At 32.2% G+C, this 21,132-nt stretch overlaps 1 protein-coding gene across 8 annotated transcripts in view; it reads right to left on the reverse strand.

Moving 5' to 3' along the window:
• LOC107436783 (teneurin-m) overlaps positions 1–21,132 on the reverse strand; it is a 579,494-nt gene that overhangs the window by 11,892 nt on the left and 546,470 nt on the right. For 4 of the 8 annotated variants that reach the window (XM_043049130.3, XM_071180206.2, XM_071180205.2 and 1 more), the window contains 14 exons: positions 20,611–20,796; positions 19,790–19,939; positions 18,118–18,325; positions 17,031–17,150; positions 14,984–15,260; positions 13,455–13,722; positions 12,120–12,260; positions 10,424–10,673; positions 9,035–9,264; positions 8,176–8,333; positions 6,422–7,126; positions 5,048–5,384; positions 4,034–4,299; positions 39–347 (listed from right to left, as the gene is read on the reverse strand). In XM_043049130.3, coding sequence (XP_042905064.2) covers positions 39–347; positions 4,034–4,299; positions 5,048–5,384; positions 6,422–7,126; positions 8,176–8,333; positions 9,035–9,264; positions 10,424–10,673; positions 12,120–12,260; positions 13,455–13,722; positions 14,984–15,260; positions 17,031–17,150; positions 18,118–18,325; positions 19,790–19,939; positions 20,611–20,796 — 3,605 coding nt within the window. Of the gene's footprint in view, positions 1–38; positions 348–4,033; positions 4,300–5,047; positions 5,385–6,421; positions 7,127–8,175; positions 8,334–9,034; positions 9,265–10,423; positions 10,674–12,119; positions 12,261–13,454; positions 13,723–14,959; positions 15,261–17,030; positions 17,151–18,117; positions 18,326–19,789; positions 19,940–20,610; positions 20,797–21,132 lie in introns of all 8 variants that reach the window. The other 4 variants (XM_087159056.1, XM_087159061.1, XM_043049142.3 and 1 more) reach the window with 1 other exon arrangement.

Consider the following 21,132-nt stretch of genomic DNA (forward strand, 5'->3'; position numbering starts at 1 on the left):
AGAAATCAATTTACGTAAGGCTGATATGGCTCTCTTACCATACTGATTGCTCCCTCATCATACTTGTACATTATGCCAGTATTATCTGCATGTCTGATTTCTGCCAATCTTCCCTGCATATCAAATGTGTATCTCTCGAAGAGATAACCTCGCTCCCAGTGAGACAATCTGCCATATCGGTCATAGTCCAGTCGCACAGATGTGAAATTATGAGCTGGTTTCCATTGCTGTGGTTGTCCTAAAACGTCATAATGAGCAGTTAGAAGAGGTACTTGGTTCCGGTCAAAGATAGTTTCACTGTGCTCTTCCCTGTCAAATTCTACAGAGAAAAACACCTCACCATTCACCTGAAACAAACAAAATGATAATTATAATTTTTTTTTTTTGATTAGAAACTAAAAAAAAAAAACGTTTTATTTAATTACAAGCAAAAAAGCTGGGTGATATGTTATATAATGTCGATAATTTAAAGTAGCGGGATACCGATACTTAAATTATAAATTTACGATATATCGCGAATACGATAATATCGATACCAGTACCTCAGATGATAGAGTATTCGCCTCCGAATGAGGAGAGCCTAGGTTCGAATCCCAACGATGGCTGATCGGTTCGAATATCCACCGACCACATTATCGAAGTAGAATATCCTCCGTGGTAGAAGGATCATGGGTTAGAATTCGCTTGAAATCGGACTAACTGTAAGAGATTTTCGTGGTTCTTCTTTCTATGAAACACAAACGCAGGATAGTTTCTCCAAAAAGTCCCTCGCGAAGGCTATTTTGCCCTGATACATACTCGATCAAGGAGTACCCTTGTCTTCTGGGTTGGGATTAAAATTACGGGACGACGCAGTTGAAGAATGAAGGTCTTAAATCCGTTGTTCAATTCTGGTTACAAAATAAATTAAAATTTCGATACACAAGCAGGGACGATTCAGGGGATAGAGCGCTCTCATCCCATTGAGTCAATGTAGGTTCAAATTAAGGTTGATATTGGTCGATTCCTGTAATGCACTTCACTTGTATCCAGTGTAATGGAGTGCTGACGAAAAATATCAGTCATGGTTGATTCACCATGGGTTAGAGTCCACTTACTACTAGGATAACTACAGGAGATATACCTGGTTTTCTTTTCCATGTAACGTAAGTGCGGGTTACTTTTAAACAAGTTAGTCCCTATAGTTGCTCCAGGCTTTCCCTTGTCTTCTGATTTTGATTTAAAATTACGCGGGTTGACTATTGGTATAGTCGTAAATCGGAGTTTTTGGGTTCACGACTACTAATGTAACAAGGGAACTCCTGGATCAATCCGTCATGGAGAAAATTGGTTTAATCCTATCGAGTTAGCGCTAGAATCGGACATTTACATTACGTCTAAAAATATGCTACGCAGAGAAGCTTCCATTCCCCATAAATATGCGGAAAACACTATTTTTCGAAGCGAAAACAATTCAGGTAAAACAGTCCGGATCATTTTTCTTAAACGATAGATAAACAAAATAATGCATGGTGACATTGTTTGCGGTGAAATTAATATGTTTGAGGTGAAATTGCGGTGGTTCGAAAAACAACACGATTCTAGAAACGAAAACTCTGAAAGAAAAATACCTTTCCTAGTGATAACTTAAAAAATAAAAACTTCAGTTTGAATTCCCTGTAAGCCATTAGGAGGAAATAATTTTAAACACGAATTGAAGTATGCTCAAATTTATGGGAATGGGAATCTAGTTAGAGCAACAATTGATTCAGGTGCTGAATTGTTGGTGATTAATTTAAATAAGATAAAAATAGCGATCCGCCTCAATCTGAAATGATCCTTGTATCTAGCTTTGGTGATGTACAAGGAGTCAGACTAGTTGAGGTTAAAATGTCCATAAATCCCAATACTTTGAGATCGAAGGTCAACGTTGCGGTTGATTGTATTATAACACCCTCTATTTATGACCAACTAATAAAACTAAAGTCACTTCTTCTGATGTTAATACCCGAATCGGAGCCTCTGAAGACGAAGATTTCTGTAAATGTTGTGGTTTGGATTTAATTAATAACCCTTGTTCTTGTGAATGTTTTCTTATCTATGTTCTTGTGAATGTTTGTGATATATTATCAACAATGTGTATAGTAATGACGGACTTGATTTATCACATGTTAATGAACTATCTGTGTTGATTAATAATTACAAACCAAACAAAATTAAACATACTATATTGACAATTAAAATTATTTTGAAAGAAGAAATCCCAGTATGTCAAAGAGTTGGACGTTTATCCTTTTTTGGAAGACAAAAAGTAAATCATCAGATATCTAAGTGGTTACAAACAGATATAATTAGAGAGAGCTGCTCTGATTATTGTTCTCCAATAGTTCTTTGCAAAATGGCAGCCACCCGAATTTTCAGTTTACGTCTACCAATGTTCAACTTCGTATCCTTGTAATTTTAACCCCAATCCAGAAGAAATGGGAACTCCTGGATCAAGTATTGGGAGAAATTTGTCTTAGCTGAGGACTTTTTGATGGGACTAATCCGCATTTGCGTTACATGGAGAGGAAACCACGAATAACTCCCACGGGTAGCGCTAACCTATGATTACCCATGATATTTTCCATCAGCACTGTGATCGGTGCGAGCCGCGTGCGAAACTCGAACCAACCAGCCATTGCCAGGATTCAAACCTGGCTCACTTTATTGGGAGGCTAGCGCTCTATCCTCGGAGTCCTAATAAGGTAATTTATTATAGCCGTCGTCGAACAGCCGACCCAATTTTGGGCTTACGACTATAATGTTCAAGTCCGTAGCCTTGTAATTTCGAACCAATCCAGAAGGCAAGGAAACTTCTGGATCAGTACCCCTAGAAGTAGGATTTGTTATGGGAAAATGGAGGACTTTGTGACTCGACAGATTAAACGTGCATCAGTCACCATTTACTACATAGGGAGTCATCAGTCGGCGGGTATCGAACCCTTACCTCTTGGTCAAGGACCCAGTGCCCTAACAACCATGATATCCCGACTCTTAATAAGATAATATAGTGATAGTTCTGGATCATAATATTACGGAGAAGTATTGTGTCTAACTCAATGAAACTATTTCAGCTGTATACCGCACCAACACAAGTGCATATACAATCAGTTTTGCAAAAAAAAAAAAAATATATATATATATATATAATAATCTGTGGGTAGAAAAATGTTTAATTAAAACATTCAATTACTAGGATTTCATTCCAGGTTAATTTAACGTAGCGCTGTTGAAATACAATAAATTATTAAATTATATAGTTTAAGTGATTCAATTGCACAGGGAACTAGTTTTAGTATTTATATTCGTAATTGTGGTTAGGAAAGGTAATGATTGGAACAGAATATATTTTACTCCTAAGTAACTTGAATTTAGCTTATTATGATTTGCATACCCATAGCGGCATACCCATACTGTGGCACGGTAGCGCTTCGCGCTGTCGTGCCACAGGTCCTTGGTTCGATCCTTGGGCCGGGCAAGGCCGACTCAGCCTTTCATCCCTTCAGTGGGTCGATAAAATGAGTACCAAGCATGCTTGGGAACTAACACTGGGGGTTCCGCGTTCGGCTGACCACCTGACCGGAACATATGCTCCTGCACCCCAGAGCCCAAGGTCAAGAAAACTGAGATGGGCACAGTCGGCCTTGGCCCTCTTAATGGGCTGTCGCGCCACTGAGTTAGTTTTTAGTTTATGATTTGCATACCACCATATATTGAATATAAAAAGAAGACTAGCATAGTGCGACCCAATTTACCTAAGCAATAGAGAAATTGTAAAAATATCGATTTAAAATAGCGTTAATTTTTTTTTGCTTTATTAACGTCATTTTAACTTACAAAAGAATAATTACTAATTACGTTAGAAAAGTACTTTAAAGAAAAGATGTACAGTTATTAAATATATATATTTTTTTCGTAATTTTATTCATGTACTGTTTGTCATACGAGATGTGTTCCAGACCTTACTATAAGCTAACTGACTGAGAGTTAAATCTCGCTACAGTATCCATACCTTCAAGATCTTTCCTATGTGTGTAATTTCTCTAGTTTGTCCTTTGCCTGCTTTCTTAATCAGGTATTTCCATTCAAGGTGTTGGACATTGTCTTCGCTGAGAGTTTCTTTGAGTTTAGTAGGTAGTGGGTAGCTCTCTGCAATTAAAGGATTTTCATTACTTAAAATAGGACTGGTTGTCGTGTCCACTTCGATGGTACTGGAATCAGGAGACGTCAGGATTAAACTGCCATCCGGAAACTGAGTTACTCTTTTTTCAGCACTTCCTAAAAAAAGTTATAGAATTTATTAACATTAACAAATAATTACTTACATTTGTCTTCAGGATAAAAAAAACCACGAAGCATGCACGTAAGCATTAAAAGCAATCAGCAATAAGATTTTTTTTAAAAATCTAAAATAGTGAAATTAATATGCAATGAAATCTATTTAAGTTGACCACTTGCATTACTTTTGTTTTGTGCATGGCTTCTGTGGTCAACTTAGAGAGATGAGACATAGATTTTTTTTCATGACTTATAATCATTTTATCCCTATTACCAATCAAAATTTAGATAAATGTTATTAAACTTTTTAACATGACTTTAAAATTTCATTTAGCGTAAAAATGATATTAATTATCAGAAAACTGGATATTTTATCCACGTGGCAAAATTTCGAATTGCTCACTTAGCTTTGGCTTCAGGTTAGTTTTTAATATAATTTCATCAATTCTCTGAAATTCTTATACATAACCTAATTGCATAAATATACTTATGAAAAATTTTAGAAGTCTAAATTTTAGAGGTTACACCTGGTTTAGTCTTAAAAATGCAAATTTACTTCGGACAAAAGGATAATATAATGATTATGCCATTCAAGTCTAGATACATAATACTTTTATGTTCCAAAGAATTTTATATTTGTATTTAGTAACGTTGCTCTACGATACCATTTCTTTTAAATCATTTTTTTGAAATGTAACACAACTAAAAAGGCTACGATATACCAATACATAATATTTTAAGAATTTACCTATTCTCGTGGTGACGTCAGATCCTTTGATTAAAAGAACGACAGAATCTTTTTCATCCCTCGTTACAGTTACAGAAGCTCCTTTAATGCTGAGATTGTATGAGAGCTGAATGATTTGACCACTTGGACTAATAGCTTCTATCAAGCGACCATATTCGTCGTAAGCATAAACATAAGATTTGCCAGTGCTGTCCGACTTGCTCCGCAGAAGTCCGTTGCTGCCATGGTAGTCAAATTGCGTTTTAAAGTTTGACGGAGTTGTGAAGCTCTGCAACATTCCCATTCTTGACATTTCTAGTCTGCACTTTCCTCCTTGAGTGTTTTCTATCGTGTTGACCTGAAAGTAACAGTAAAATGTATTCCTAGATCACGTTAAACCATAACATTCCGTATTATTTAACTATTAATTAACTTTATTATTTAACTAAAAATATTATTTAACGTGGTTTATTGAAGGTTTATGCAAATTTGGACGATATTGTGGCTCAATTCGTTTCAAAAATTCTAATCAGTGTTGAGAACTTTAGAACTAACTGCACAAGCCTGTCACTCAATACTGTTGACTTGCTCAGTAATTAAACGTGTTTTTGATCATGGGGAATAGTACCGCAAAAGTACTAAATATCCCCAAGTATGGTAAAAAGAGTCAAAGCCATTACAGAACGGTCCATGACATTTCGGTACCACCATTTTTTTCACGTCGTTTAGGTCCCGCTGCCGTTTCGGTAACTGCCCGATTCGGTCCCGTTACTAATTCAATTTTTCTATTTTGATATATTCTTTAAGTACTTAAAAACTAATAAGTGTGACATTTAACGTTTAAATTATTAAGAATATTTATGAGAGATTGCTGTTGAAATTTTTGTCGTTGTTTCTAATGACACTTGCCAATACCAGCAAACTTGCTTGGTTAAACCAAGCAAATTTACGGCAGAGGGTTCGTTTCTTGTTTTTTTACGGCGCCATCTATGGCTAAGAATACGGCTTTAACTACTAACACATCACAGCCCGTTTATAGGGTGGATCCATTCATACATCCGCAGATCGTAATTTTGATCTGAACCAGAGAGCGAACAATATCCTCCCACTCAGTACCCTCAGAGGTAACAATAAATTTCGAATCATTGTATTTTAAACACTGCAAATACGTCTTAGAGCATTACTTTTATTTTGGCTCATACTAAGCGTACCTCTTTTAATCACGTTGAATTTAGATTTATTTTACAAAACAACTAAATATTCTGTAAATTGCTCCAGAAGATTTATAATGAAACTTATCTTAATAGGAAACTAACTAATTTTAACATTCAGATCAAAGCTTTATAGATATCCTCACTAACAGAAAAATGATTATTAAGAAAAAATGTTACTCACCTGATTACTGTAGTCTCTCAGAATGTAAATTTTGTTTCCAGCAGCATCTGTAACTGTACTTAGTTTGCCAAAACTTGTGTTTACATTGTATGAAAAAGTGTAAATCGGTTTTCCAGTAATTAAATTTCTAGTTGTGACGTGTTGACCATGGCGATTAAAGACATACACTTCTTGTACTTCTGGTGCATAGATTTCATATTCGTGAGCTTCAGTTGGCACAGGTAATGACGAAGTGATCGAACGTATCCTTAAATTACCTTGATCACAAATATGCAGATTACCATCTGCAGTTACAGTTATTGCCGATATGCTGTTCAATTTGGAACTAAAGGCTAAAAATCTTTCCTCGTCAAAACACTCACAAGCTTCCTCCATACAGTTGCAGTCATTTTCCGCCCCTGCAAAATGTTGAATTCTACCATCGCTGCCAATGATTCTAACTCTGTTAATTAACTGGGAATCACTTTCGGCTATGTAGAGATCACCATTTGGAGCAAATGCAATACTTTGAGGAGATTCTAAATATATTTCTGGTGAGATTTCTGCTTTCTCTTTCACCATCTGAGTGGCACATTGTATGGGCCTGCCTGCTACCACTTTCAATCGGCGATCAGGCGTTACTCTTAAGACCATATGATCATCAAGAATGTGAAGTGAGTTGTCCAAAGGATTGATAGCTAATGAAGTGGGCCATCTTAAATTAACCTGAAATAAAATTGAAAAATTATTAATTTGTGAACTATTGATTTAACTTTTGACTTTTCATTGTTTTCCTATAAGTGATTTAACTTTTAACAAAATTATTTACCAGAGCATTATAATGAAGCTTATTTTGTAAAAGTCGAAGCTATATATTGGCAAATATGATGTAAAGAGACAATTTTTGAAGCACAAACAGAGAGGTCTGGTGCACATCAATGGTTTGATACTATTAACCCTAATCGTAGATGAAACAGGGTTGACTTGAACAGCCCATCTATATAGCACATGTGCGTTTTCCAATGTTCAACTAAATCAGTTGAACTGATTTTTTTTTTTTTTGAAAACAACTCAAAACTTCTGGGTTAAATACTGGAACTAACTCTTTTGCGTAAAAGATTTTTTGAATGAAATTAACCAGCATAAAAAAAGAAAACCAGGAAAACCTTCCTTATTGTTAGCCCAAAAGAAACTGAAATTTGTATTGATACTTTGCTCAAATTAGCAACTTACTTTGACTTAAAATATGCCTTAGTATTTACAGTGCAAAATTTTCAAGTCTGTTAATTTTTTAGAAATTTTTTCAGCCTATTTCTGTTTATATATATAACCTTAAAAGTGTGCATAAAATTTTAAAAGATGCATATTAAAACTGTGTATTTAAAACCTGAAGCTGCCTTAAAAGACAAATACTTTTAATTTCATTTTTTTTAAAAATCAAATTAGCGTAGAATCAAATCAGTGTAATAAAATTGTGTATTGAAAACATAAAGCTGCTTTGAAATTCAAATACTTTTCATTCAATTTTTCTTTGGAACCAAATTAAAATAATAATACACAACTGAATTACAACAATAATATACTACACTTTTGGTAGCCACTGTGTGTGCAAAATTTTAAGTCAATTTAATCAAGATGAAAAACTGATATTTAAACAAAGAAAACACAGGTGAAATTTAGAAAGTTTTTTAATTTATCAATAGATATTTTGCAACAAGAAAAAATAGTAATGACCCTGATAGCAAACAATTACTACATGAAAAGTCATTGCTTACTTGAGACAAACTGACTGTCCTTCCACATGGAACTGGTTTCCAATGACTTTTATGATAATAATCACCGATGATGGTATGAATAATGCCATTTTTATCAACCATTCGAATATTCGTGCCATCTGCCACATAAATTTCATTTTGAGCAGATATTGCAATGCCTGTAAGATAAAATAAAAATTTTAAGAATTTTTCAAAATCCGGGGCTAAGGAGAGAAAAATAAACTATTTAATCAATTATTAAATCAATAAATTTTATTGAGGTTACACCTGATTAAGATTATTTTATAAATTAATATCATTTGATAAATAATACTATCATAACATAAGCAGATATGAATAAAATTATCCTGGAAAACAATATTTTGTGCATTAGTTTTATTTATTTTCATATAGAAAATTGTTTAAAATTACAAGAAGTTATGATTGAAAATTTTAATTATTCTTGTAACTGTTACTGAAATTTTTTTATTGTATAATATAATAGAAGTGATAGGGAGATAAAAAGTGTGTTAATCAGCGAATAACTTTTACTACATTATATTACAACTTATATTTTGGAAAGGGATATTTTTTGTTTGTAACTTTTTAAAATTTTAGATTTAGACATTAAAACTTTTTTCTTCAAAAAAAACAATAGTTACGATTTTTTACGAAAGCTATCTTATTTGTAGTAATCATTATTATACTTCACGTTCTTTTTAACTTATATTTTAGGACTATTTCTAAAAAGCGTTCGTTTGAGATTTACAATTTAATCAAACTTTAAATATGATAATAATACATATAATAAGCAAACCAGCTCTCTTGATACTTTCTTTAGTTATTAGAACAATTTTCGTAACATTAGTACGCATTTTACCTTTTGGATATGCCAGACGGGCCAGTTTTGCGAGTCGGCCATCTCCACATGAGAGTTTATCCCCAGGTAAGCATTTTTCACCACTACCAACAACAATCTCCAGATTATCTACGATGCTGGTACTCTCAGACTTCATTCTCAATATCTGATGCTTTTCAGGATCAGATATGTAAAGTCTACCATCAACAGGACCCACAGCTAAATGGTATCTATAGGCAACTTGGGCAGTGCTGCAATTATAAAGGTAAGAATACATATACATTTGTTTGAGGCATTGAGTTTTGAAAATGCCTTTTGACATAGGAAGATATCCCAGATAAGATTATAATAACAAATAAACTAACATTATACTTGCAACATAAGTTACATAATTCGAACTAAAAAATACAAAAATTAATAGTAGAAAGAAGAAAATAATGCCAGTCATCAACTAACCGATAAACAAAAAATTAAAGCAATGTAAAGTACTTCATGAAATTCCAAGACAAAACTTGCTCTGAAATATGATATGACTACCCTTGAAATATAATTTTAGAAATCTGTATATTAGGAGTTACAAATTAACATTTAAGCAACGAAAAAAAACAAAAATGTTGATCTAAATGTAATCTAACGAAACGCTACTAAACAAGATGGAACGTAAAACATCAAAACCTGTTGGATCACAAGAAGAAAAAGAGTGAAGTTAAAGGAAGCCAATAATCAGAAACACTTAGATTTTCATCCTGTTTTACTTAACTTTACTTATCTGTTTTTCTTATCTGTTTTACTTAACTTTCTTTGACATTAATTTGTAATTCTTATCATGTATATCTTATTCTTTTAATTTTAACAAGAATTCTGAATAACTATAAAGGACGATGATTACAATACACTTTGCCTATTTTTGAATGAAGAGAACTCACTTTCAATAAAGTTAACGAACAAAATTATCGTCGTTTTGCTTTTATTTTAGATAGTGGATAAAAAGGGGATAGTTAGAAAGCAGTAGATAGCTTAGAAAGTGGATAGTGCAGTGGCAAAACTTTTATTTTAGAAAGTGAATAAAAATAAGCTTCTGTAATAAGTTAGTAGTATAAATTATTTACATTTGTATAGCTAATACGCCGGCATAGTAAACAACTTAATGAGCACAGTTGAAAAAAAGTGTAGACGTTTAAAAAGAAAAGAAAATATATCTTTTAATAATATTTTTGTCAAAAACTTATTGTTGTTTATTAAGAAATATTATCCCCAGTGTTAAGACACCTGTGTTACGCGTCCTTGAACTAAAGATATTGGTTTTTAGTATCGAAAAAGATTTTTATGTGCACTTATCAATATTTATGTGCTCATTTCATTTTAAATATCATGTTCACTTGAAGTGCAAATGTATTGTAAAAAAAATACCTTAATTGAACAACGGTTGATACCAATCCTTCTGGTGTTATTTTACGAATCAGATTGAAATCACCCACATATATACTTCCATCAGGTGCGCTGGCAAGAGCAACAGGAGCTAACAACATCTGGTTCTTTGCCGTTCCATTGCAGCTCTCACAATCCAGGGCTCTGCGCATGCCGTTCCCCATTGTAGTCAAAAGAAGCTTGGGCTTCGTTTTCAAGTATATATTACTACCATCTCCTTTTTGTAATATACCTAAAAATATAAAATATATAATAATTTAAATAAAATTTTTTAACTTTTTGTTTTTATATCTTTTTATATCCGTCGTTGAACAGCCAATCCAATTTTGGTTTTACGACTACTAATGTTCAACTCCGTAGCCTTGTAATTTTGAACCAATCCGGAAGACAAGAAAACTCTAGGATCAGTACCCCCAGAGGTATTTATTTGTTATGGGAACATGGAGGACTTTGCTACTTTGACAAATTTAACGCGCATTAGTCACCATTTACTACGGTCTTCGGCCGGCGGGGATCGAACCCACGAACTCTTGGACATGGGCCCAGTGCCCTACCTACCAGACTATCCCGGCCTCTAACTTCTTTGTTTAAAAATTTCTTTTTTATAATGGTGGCGGAGTATAAGTTACAAATTACATTGGATTAAGTGACTCTGGCCGATCGAGGCCCACACACAAAAAATTAAAGACGCACTGCAGCGTTAAAGACTTCAATAACATGAGAGTTTCAAGTAATTTCAGACTCGCCGCCTAAAGGCCGCGAGTCACCCACGAATAACGGAATAACACTATGATTTGATGGGTTTAGGAAGAAGCGATCGAGCAAACGCTCCGAGTCAATAGTCAGAGTATAAGACACGAGACAAAACTATTTTAGGGTAGTAAATGCAATGTGACTTGAAAAGCTACTATTTATTCAATATGTTTAGTAAAAGGGAAGCACACAGGTTTTGCGAATTAAATTTAGTTTACTGTGTTTATACATAATTGTAGCCTAATATTTTATTATTCCCGTTGATTTTCGATTAAATGGGCGTTTCTCTACTCCCCCCCCCCAACAAAATGTTTTTTAATTATGTTTAACATAACATATGTTAAACAAACTGTTAAACATAAAATGACTTTTAACATTTCAAGCTTCATAGAACAGTAAAGTGATTGTTTCGATTTTATTTCATTTTTTGTATTTAGTAAAACAATGATAATTGTAAATCGAAATACTACATCATTAAAATTCAAAATTATTTTTTTCCGATTGACTAATTTTGATTAATTATTAAAGACCTATTGTATGATAATTTTCCATTATTATTTTAAAAAACTTTCTCTGAAATTTCTTTAAAATGATTATCAATTGTCTATTCCATAGGACAACACATTTCCATCCTATCTTGGTTAAACAAGAATTAACTGATTTATTTTTTTTTCTTGGATGGGTAGGATTCTAAAATAATTTTTCTTTGTTGCTGAAGGATAATCCTCAATTGTGACTACCATCTAAGCTATTTCCAGGTATTTCATGAAAGTACTGTAAATTAAATAATCAGCTAATAAATCTGGAACACTTTTTTTATTAATATTGCATGAGTTATACTAATTACATGAAAACAGACTTACAAAATAAATTATTATAGGCAATTTAATAAACAACTTATTAGTTGCAAAAATATATAATATACCTTCGTGAAAATTGTATTTGTGATGAATATCTAGATTCCATCCTCCAATGTCAGAAACACTCATGTCATGTCCACTCACTTGAGTTGTTTGAATTTCCCAGATGACATGTTGACACGAACTGTACTCATATCCAACAGACACTAAGAATGCAATACACATGTGTAAGAACGATAAAATGTTTTAAGATTTCATTTAAAAACAAGAGCATTCTCGCAACTGTCCGTTGTGGGCAAGTGAAAGTCATGGAGAATAAGGCTTGTGCCAATATGGTCAGCACTGTCCACAATTCACCCTTTATTTCCCAGACAAAAGCTAGTATGCATCGATTTGAGGCTCAGTGGACATCAAGTGGACAAACTCCAGTTCCTTACAATGGCAGTTCAGTGCCTTAAGCCCTGAGTCATCATGACTCAGTGATTATTTACGGTTTTAGTTATTTTTATTTAAGCGACTTTTATTCAATAAGTTTTATTATAATAAACTTTTCTTTAATAATTTCTAAAAATTCAATATATTATTTGTTTGAGCAACTTAAATATTTCAAAGGGCAGATGTAAGGTATCTAATTCTAACCAGCTTTGTCATGCAATTCCAAAATCGAGAACGAAATGTTAAATGACGATGAATGATTATTGAGATTAGAAACCACAAAAGAGGAGTTAAAATCACTAAAAACCAGTTTATTTGTTTAGTACTACTAACAAAGCAAAAGTAAAGCGTTCTAGCAACAGCCCGTTGAGGGCATAGGGGGCATGGAGGTTATTACTTCATAATTTCATAACCAATGACATGACTGAGGCGATGTGGTCAGTATTGCGCACAAATCGCCTATAGTTCCAAGAAAAATTGACATCCATCGATTTATATAAAGCTTAATATTACTAAAAACCAATCGTAATTTGCTAAGAACATAAAACAGACTTCATACTCAAATAAACAGGTTTTAAATCATTTTAATCCCTCTTTTGCTCTTAAGGACCTCAACAGTGATAAATCAGAGTTAGAGAACGTTTCTGCAATGTTTTTTTTCTTTATTTCTTATGTGGAGTCTATAACTATTAAGGGAGACTACTACAGAACACAATGTATATTTCAAATTATTGACAAATATTGATCACAATTTATGACCTGACTACAAGTTTTTAAGCCAATCAATAGAAGAGAATATTTTCTCGTATTTAAGGTTATCTCGTATTTATATTTGTTTATAACTAAAACTTTAAACTTAATCTAATTAAAAAAAACTATCAATTGGTAGCAGCAATATGAAGTTTTATCGCAATTATTAACAACACCTAAAAATGTAATGCAATGTATTAATATTCAAAACTAACCTGTAGCAGATGCAATGCCGTAAACTTTTTGCCTATAAACGTTTCTTCTGTTCCAGGCATAAGTGAATTTAATAGCTGGATCCGCTTCAAAGCTCTTTTCAAACAATATTCCTTCAATAGATATACGCAAATGTATGAGTCTCAGAGTTGGAGGAATAGAATCCGGAGTTAACTGCAACTGAATCGTTGAAAGATATCCACCAGTTCTACTGCTGTGGTATACAAGATGCAAATCAGTGCCTGGGATAGGTAAACTTTCTTGAATAACCTGAAAAAGACACACACATTTCTAATAAAGTACTGCTCTCTATATAAGTTCAGAGGAATTTCAAATTACTACGATGGATAATAGACTTAAAGTAATTTCTGTGAAATTCGATGAGTTGGCTGCTTAATTAGGCGGACAACTCCCTTTGAGAAAACAGCCTAGTACTCGTAATTGTAACGAGCGTCAAAAAAATCAGTAGAACTGACCGTAAATGGTTACCATTATACAAAGCATCCTAATTCAGTTAAAAAGTTACACCCTTTTTTCACGGTAGTAATAGCATCAGGCAATGGACATGAAGGCCCCGAATTCGATCCCAGCCGGTGCCAAAGGACACTTTATTCCCATTTCTCTACAAACACGCAACTCTCAGCAGATATCAGCACTACACTAGTTTGTCTCGTACCACGGTTTGCCTAAATTCGGCCAAAATTTAAGGTCGGTGACCACATATTTTACAAGAAAAATACGTATGTTCATGACAACTTCACAGGCATAACTCTTATTTTTATGGTAAGTCAATGAAGCACTTTTTGTCGGTCACTGACTGCAATATGGCGATGGTATTTTTGAGAGTGTACAAACTAACCTGTCTTAATTATTAAACTTAAAAAGATGTTGACAACATACAAAGTTTCTTATTCATAATTAATTTTTTTAACGATATGGAAATATTCTAATATCATTTTAAAAATCCTTTGTTAAAACTTTTATTTTAATAAATCTTTGTTATTTAAATTTCACTATTACAACTTATCCATTATAAATTGAACTTGTAGAAATACTGAACACTCTGTAATTATCCTAAAGCGTTATGTAATATCTGATCACATAAAGTTTTATACTTCATATATTTACGGAAGGTACTACACAAAAATGTATGCTAATTTTCGAATTTAATTAAAACCATTAGATTTTTAGATTTCTTATAGAATTAGGTGAGATTTTTCATTGAATAAGATGGAATTAGATTTTTCCCATAAACCATAATTTTTGAGCAATTCACTTCACTAGTACTAATAAAACAATGTAAATTACCAACTTTGGATGATTCTTACTGTAAAAATACAAATGCTTTAAAACACGCTTTAGAATACGATTTTTCGTTTCAAAGTTGTCATAGGGTTAATTTTAGTTTTTGATTTACTAAATACGGCAGATATATGAACATTTACATCATTATTTTTAAATAAGTAAATAAAAAAAACATTATAAAAAACTCAAAAAGCATGCATACTGTGAAAAAAGTTTCGCCACCAACCTGCGGCTCTGCAAGAATTGAACTCTTTTCTGGACATGCCCCTTGAAAACCATGTTTCCATGTAGCCAATACAACAGGTTTCATATTGTCATAATCATGATCCAGGCAAAGTAGAGATTTGTATTCGGGAGTCTTTTCCTCCTCCAGACTCAAAATAACTTTGTTTATGACAATTATTTCATTCCAGGGAACAACAACTGTTATGTCTTTGGGTTTAAACGGATCCCTCTGAAAATGTAATTTCACGGCTCCACCACCATTCACCAATATATCAAACCTAAAAGTAGACAGTGATTGGGAATACAGGAAAGAAAATACAGGAAGTACAATTAAAGACATCTTAATGTTTTCATTAAAGTTCAATAAGTAAAAACATTTTAAAGTTTTCATTAAAACACAATTATTAATAAAAACTATAAAATTTTCATTAAACACTATAATTAAAAATATAATAAGGTTTTTATTAAAACTGTAGTTAAATGCATTTTAAAGTTTTCATTAAAATACAATAATTTAAGAAATTTTGAGTTTTTAAAACAAAATAGTTATAAATATTAATTAAAATGGCTATTTTAGCCGTTTTAAGAAAAAAAAATAGTTTACACAACATGCAAAAGTGCCTACTTGTTTAAAACGAATAAATTAATCCCCCTACTCAAAAAAAGATTGAATTTTTTAAAACTAAACTTTAATTGAATACTTTAATTTAATTAAAACTGTAGTTAAATGCATTTTAAAGTTTTCATTAGAACACAATAATCAAAAACATTGCAAATTTTTCATTAAAACACAATCATTAAAAAAAATTTGAGTTTTTAAAACATAATAGTTGTAAATATTAATTAAGAAGGCTATTTTAACCGTTTTAAGAAGAAAAAAAAATTATTTTACACCACATGTTAAAGTGCTTACTCGTTTAAAACGAATAAATTAATCCACTTACTCAAAAAAGACTGAATTTTTTTAAACTGAACTTTAGTTGAATACACCTATGTCTGAGTGAAATACTTGCTTTGCGTTAAATCGAATTTGAGTGGCAGATATTAAAGCAATGCTTAAGTTATTTTTGCTCAAGCATGATTTGGTGAGTGGCAACATATGAGCTCATAGAGACTTAAAAGCAGATTCCATTCATTATTTAATTGTGTGCTAGCTATAAGCTGGAAATTGTATCGTTTTATTTTAAAAAGCAAAAGATGTGGATATTAGGTTGCTATGACGATATGATGGAACAATTTGTCTAAATAAAAGTATTATGTTCTTGCTTCTATTTTGCACTTAATTTTTTATTCGCGATTCATTATGCCTATCAATTTTTTGAATAAAGAAGAACTAAAAGATATGCCTGATTAATTAATAGTGGTATTTCTGAAGAAGACGTTATTTTACATTTTGGTAAGTAAATAAAATTTGTTGTTCGTAGTTTTAAAATTCCTTATTTAGAATATGTTATTTACATTTTTCATTTATTGTAAATTAGGTGTTTTTCAGCGTTTTTAAATAAAATACTAGTCATTTAAATTTTTTAAGAGGAATTTATTAAAATTGAAAGTGTTAAATGTGGATGCTTATGGAATATTAAAAAAAAAATCTGATTCCGTGCTAAATTCTTTGTCAAAGTGATATATTAGATCTGTAAAGCTTTTTTAGATCTCATATTAAAATTTAATCTTTTTATTTTAATACATTCAATTTTGTATTTGTATTACGTATTTGATTATTGCTGATATCTAGTTTAAAATAAACTAACTATCTACAATTACCTTAAAAATATCCTGGTACTGCCATCTTGCGAGTAAAATGAGAAATAAAATGTTTTCCGGGCAAAAGAAATTAATTAGTTTATTCTTATTGGCGCGTTACTACTGAAAACTCCAGCCCGTCAATATCACGGGAGCGAGAAATAGAGGGCGAAACTTCACGCCGTCATTTGCACGGGAGCGAGGAGCAAGAGGTCAAAGAAAATCTTACTAAAATTATTATAACTTTCTGGATGTTCGCAATAAACATAAATTGGTATTAAATAAGATTTCGATAGATAACTTACCATCCAGCTTCTCTTGTGACAGTGAAACCTGGTTGATTACTACCAGCAAGACCAACTCTTACTCCCATTACTCCACTACCTGATGTGCTGATCACCTGACCTCGGATAACAGACGCACGACTGGAAAATGGAAACAAAATAAATGATTCAGATGTTAATTTTAAATTTTGATTGAATGTAATTATTTCTTTTAAAAATAATGCGTTATAATGCATTTTGTATATGGTTTGAAATAAAGAACACGAAACGATTTTAATATATTTTAATACAGATTTCAAAACATGTTTTTTTCCTCACTAACCACATGGGTTGACGAACTTTCCGGGGAAAAATGATATGGTGCTTATCTATTCTAAAAAAAATGTAAATTATAGATAAAATTTATAGATTTCATAACAGTTTCGCTAAAACAAAATACGTGAGTTTTAATACAAAAGGGATGCGGAAATACGTATAGGTTTCAATACACCTATAAAGCAAGATATAATTTAAGTATTAAAAAAAAATAAAAAGATCGAGAGCTATTTTGGAATTATTAAACTATAACAAAATACCATCGGTAGCATGTGTACGGATATTTTTGTTTTATTTGCGAATCGATGTTATTTCCTATATCATTTTACCCCAACGAAAAGACAGTATTACTTTCTTCGAAACTATTCGCTTATAGTAAAATTTACAGGACTAACATTCCATGTAAAAAGAGTTTTGTGATTAAGACAGGCATTCAGGGTTCGGCAGACATTGCATAGATAAAGACTAATAGTCTGATTTGTTTGTTTCTTACATCGATGGACAGATATCGATAGTCCATTTTTTTTCCCACATCGATAATCTGACTTATTTTAATTTTTTACATAGACAAATAACAAAGATCCTTAAGCAAAAATTTTTATTTCAAATTGCAATATAGTTTATTATTTGAAGTTTATATCATACATACCTGGTATTGAATAAAATTCCAAGCATACTGGCAGCACAGATTAAAAATTTAAAATACATTAATTGACTCACTTCAAACTTTATATCATGTAATCAAACATCTAACCTATGAAATAGTTTTAATTCTATAATGTGCCTTTCTTACCTGTCATTGAAAACATTTTTGTGTGCATAGCTTTGAACTGATCCTTCTTCAATCAGAAATTGCATTCGTTGAAAGAAGGAAGCCGTTACAGCAGGCGGCTGCTTCCTCAACAATATGTCCAGTGGATCGACCGCTGAGAAACACAGTGGATTGTTTTCACAAGCTTTCTCTAGGCAGCATTCACTGTCAGCGCAGTCTATTAGTCCATCTGAAATAGATCCGAAGAATTATTGGGTTGTTCGAAAATAATTCTTTTAATGAAAGACGATTTTCTTATATTGAATAAATACTTTATTGAATCATATATTGTTTATTTTAGACCAATACATTTAACCATATTTCTGGTAGTAGCATGATTCCACGCTCATAAAATTTTTTCGCTTTGAGACGCGCGCAAGAAAAAAAAAATGATCAAGTGGTGACTTTTGACGTCCCCACTTAAAGTGAAGGTTTTTCTGTCAAAAAAATTGAACATTACCGAAAAATTGTCCCCCATTTCTCGTCCCCGTGATGATGCACTTCAAAATTGGATAAATTTTTTGACGTTTAAGAAGCAAATCATAGATGTCAACTTGACGGCAAATATTTCTTTCCGTAAGAACATAAGGAACCCATTTTTCAAGCTTTGACATTAAACTTTAGGCATTTCAAATGAACATGAATGGTAGAATTCAATAAATTTAATCTCTCAGCGACCTCGAGAGTTGTTATTCGCCGGTTTGCATCAATTAATGCTTTTATTGAGCCTAAACAGCTTTAACAGTAGTGGTACATCTTAATTGCCTGATCAAAAGTTTGCAAATCAGTTTTGGAACTGGTGTACTGTCAAACGTATCTTCTCCGTACGCAGATAATTTTTTATTTTTTTCCGACAGTAAAAAATTAAAATATGCCGAAAATGCTGCTTTTCGCTTACAGTATTTCCTTTCAATTTCACTATTGTATAGAATCAGTTGAACTTTTATTCACAAGCAAGCCTTGTTATATCAGCAGTCAGGATATATAATGATTTAAGTGTGAAGTTGGCTGTGAAAAAATATGAGTCTTTTGTTAGTAAAAAATCAAAATTACTTTCTGAACAACTCAATACTTATGCTAAAATGAAGCTACTGAATAAAGTAAACTAATGATGCAGCATTAATACAGGAATACAGGGTGTTCCACCCACACCAGACCTATCCTGGACGAAAATGAAGCAATGAAGTGTACTTCCGTGCAATTGAAAAAACAACATTAAATGCAAATATTTCGCGAAACTTTTGTGCTTTTTTTTCAGTTGAAAGGCAGATTAGGAGTCACACATTAATATTTAATCAGGAAAACGCTGTCGAAATCTATCGTATTACTGCCAAGTAAAATAGAAGAAAAACATAAAAACTAACTTATTTACCCGATAAAGTTAGAAGCGTTAAGCAGATCCGAGTTTAACATAGAAAAGTTGAAGTCACCTTTAATCTCCTTCCCCTTGTAATCAAACAGGTTATATTTTTAGCCTCACCTTCTTCAGCAATAATTCGTTATATTTCAATAGCTTTCTTATGTGTAGTACTAATTTGCGACTCTTAATGTGTATGTTTTTTTACTTCATTTTTCACAAGGATTCTTAAGTATAGAGTAAGGGTTGTATTTACAATACATTCCTAAATTTTAAAGCTGCAATTGCATGTATTACCTTTGTCGTTATCGTTGCCATCATTGCAGTTTCTTTCTAAAGGAATTGCACACGAGGGTCCATCCCAGTCGTGTTGACAGTGGCAAGTCCACTCATTGTCATCAGTCATCTGACATTCTCCTTTATTATTGCAGTTTTTGGGACATCCATCTAGAGGAAAATTGAAATGTTATTTAAGGAAACTAAATCATTAAATATATTAAATTATATGAGTATCAACACACAAAAAAGGAAATTGATATCAGTAAAGTTTTGCATGACAAATGCATTAAAACTGATGGACGTAAGTTTAGATATGGCTTAATTTATATTTTTCTTTGCTGATTATTTAATAGAAAAAGAAATCTATCTTAAATTTCAAAAAATAAAGTCTAATAAGAAAATCAAGTTTTGTGGTAATAATCATGCAGAGGTTTTAGGATCTGTTTTAGAATGTAAGCAAATTAAACAGAACTCGATGTCAAATACAGAACTTTAACGTAACGAACAATATTACAAATTGCACAATTATAAACATTTAGACTTTTTGCGCATTTACGTAAGCTTACGTATGTTCTGTTCCAGCTTTTGTAAAGGACTAACATTGTTCTGTAATACGTAACTGTGCAAAGTAAAACAATTTTACGTACAAGTGTAGATTTCTTCTTTCGAGTTTTTTTAAATACCCTATCGTCACGTAAAACATCCTTTATCTTTAAACAAAACATAAAACATCTATTTTTTTCCAAAAAATAATCTGTTCTATAACGTAATTATAATTTAAAACAGTATTTAGAAGGAAAAAAGGAAGTTAGGAAAAAAGGACAAGTGATTTTACCTACCTATAGTACAATGTTTTCCATTCCATCCTTGAATGCAAAGACATGTACCATTCCTGCACTGACCATGTTCTGTACAACGTGGATCACAGAGCTTTTCACTACATTTTGGCCCTGTCCATCCATCACCACACACACATTGACCACCTTCACAATGACCCTTATCACCACAGTCGAGATCACATTTTTCTGAGGGAAAAATAAGAAAGTAAAATCTCTAAACTATAGCACATTCCTTCCAACTATCATCAATTAAAAAAAATAATAATAATTAAAAAAAAACAAACATTTGAATGACTTTTACGCATTTTTTCATCAATTAAACTTTGTGGGAACAATTTATTAGTGAGAACAGCTATATTAGCTTTATACAAAAGTTTTCTTCCAGTTCAAATTTGCCATGTTGCTTTGCAATTGAGACAAAGATGCGAAACGAGAAAGGAAAAGTTAATATTCTTTTTTCACTTAAAAAAGTTTAAAATGATTACTTTTGCTGTAGAAATTGTGCAGAAAATTGGCTCATTC

The sequence above is a fragment of the Parasteatoda tepidariorum genome, chromosome 1, assembly GCF_982258835.1.
Source record: "Parasteatoda tepidariorum strain Cologne lab strain chromosome 1, Ptep-v5.0, whole genome shotgun sequence".
NCBI lineage: Eukaryota > Metazoa > Arthropoda > Arachnida > Araneae > Theridiidae > Parasteatoda > Parasteatoda tepidariorum.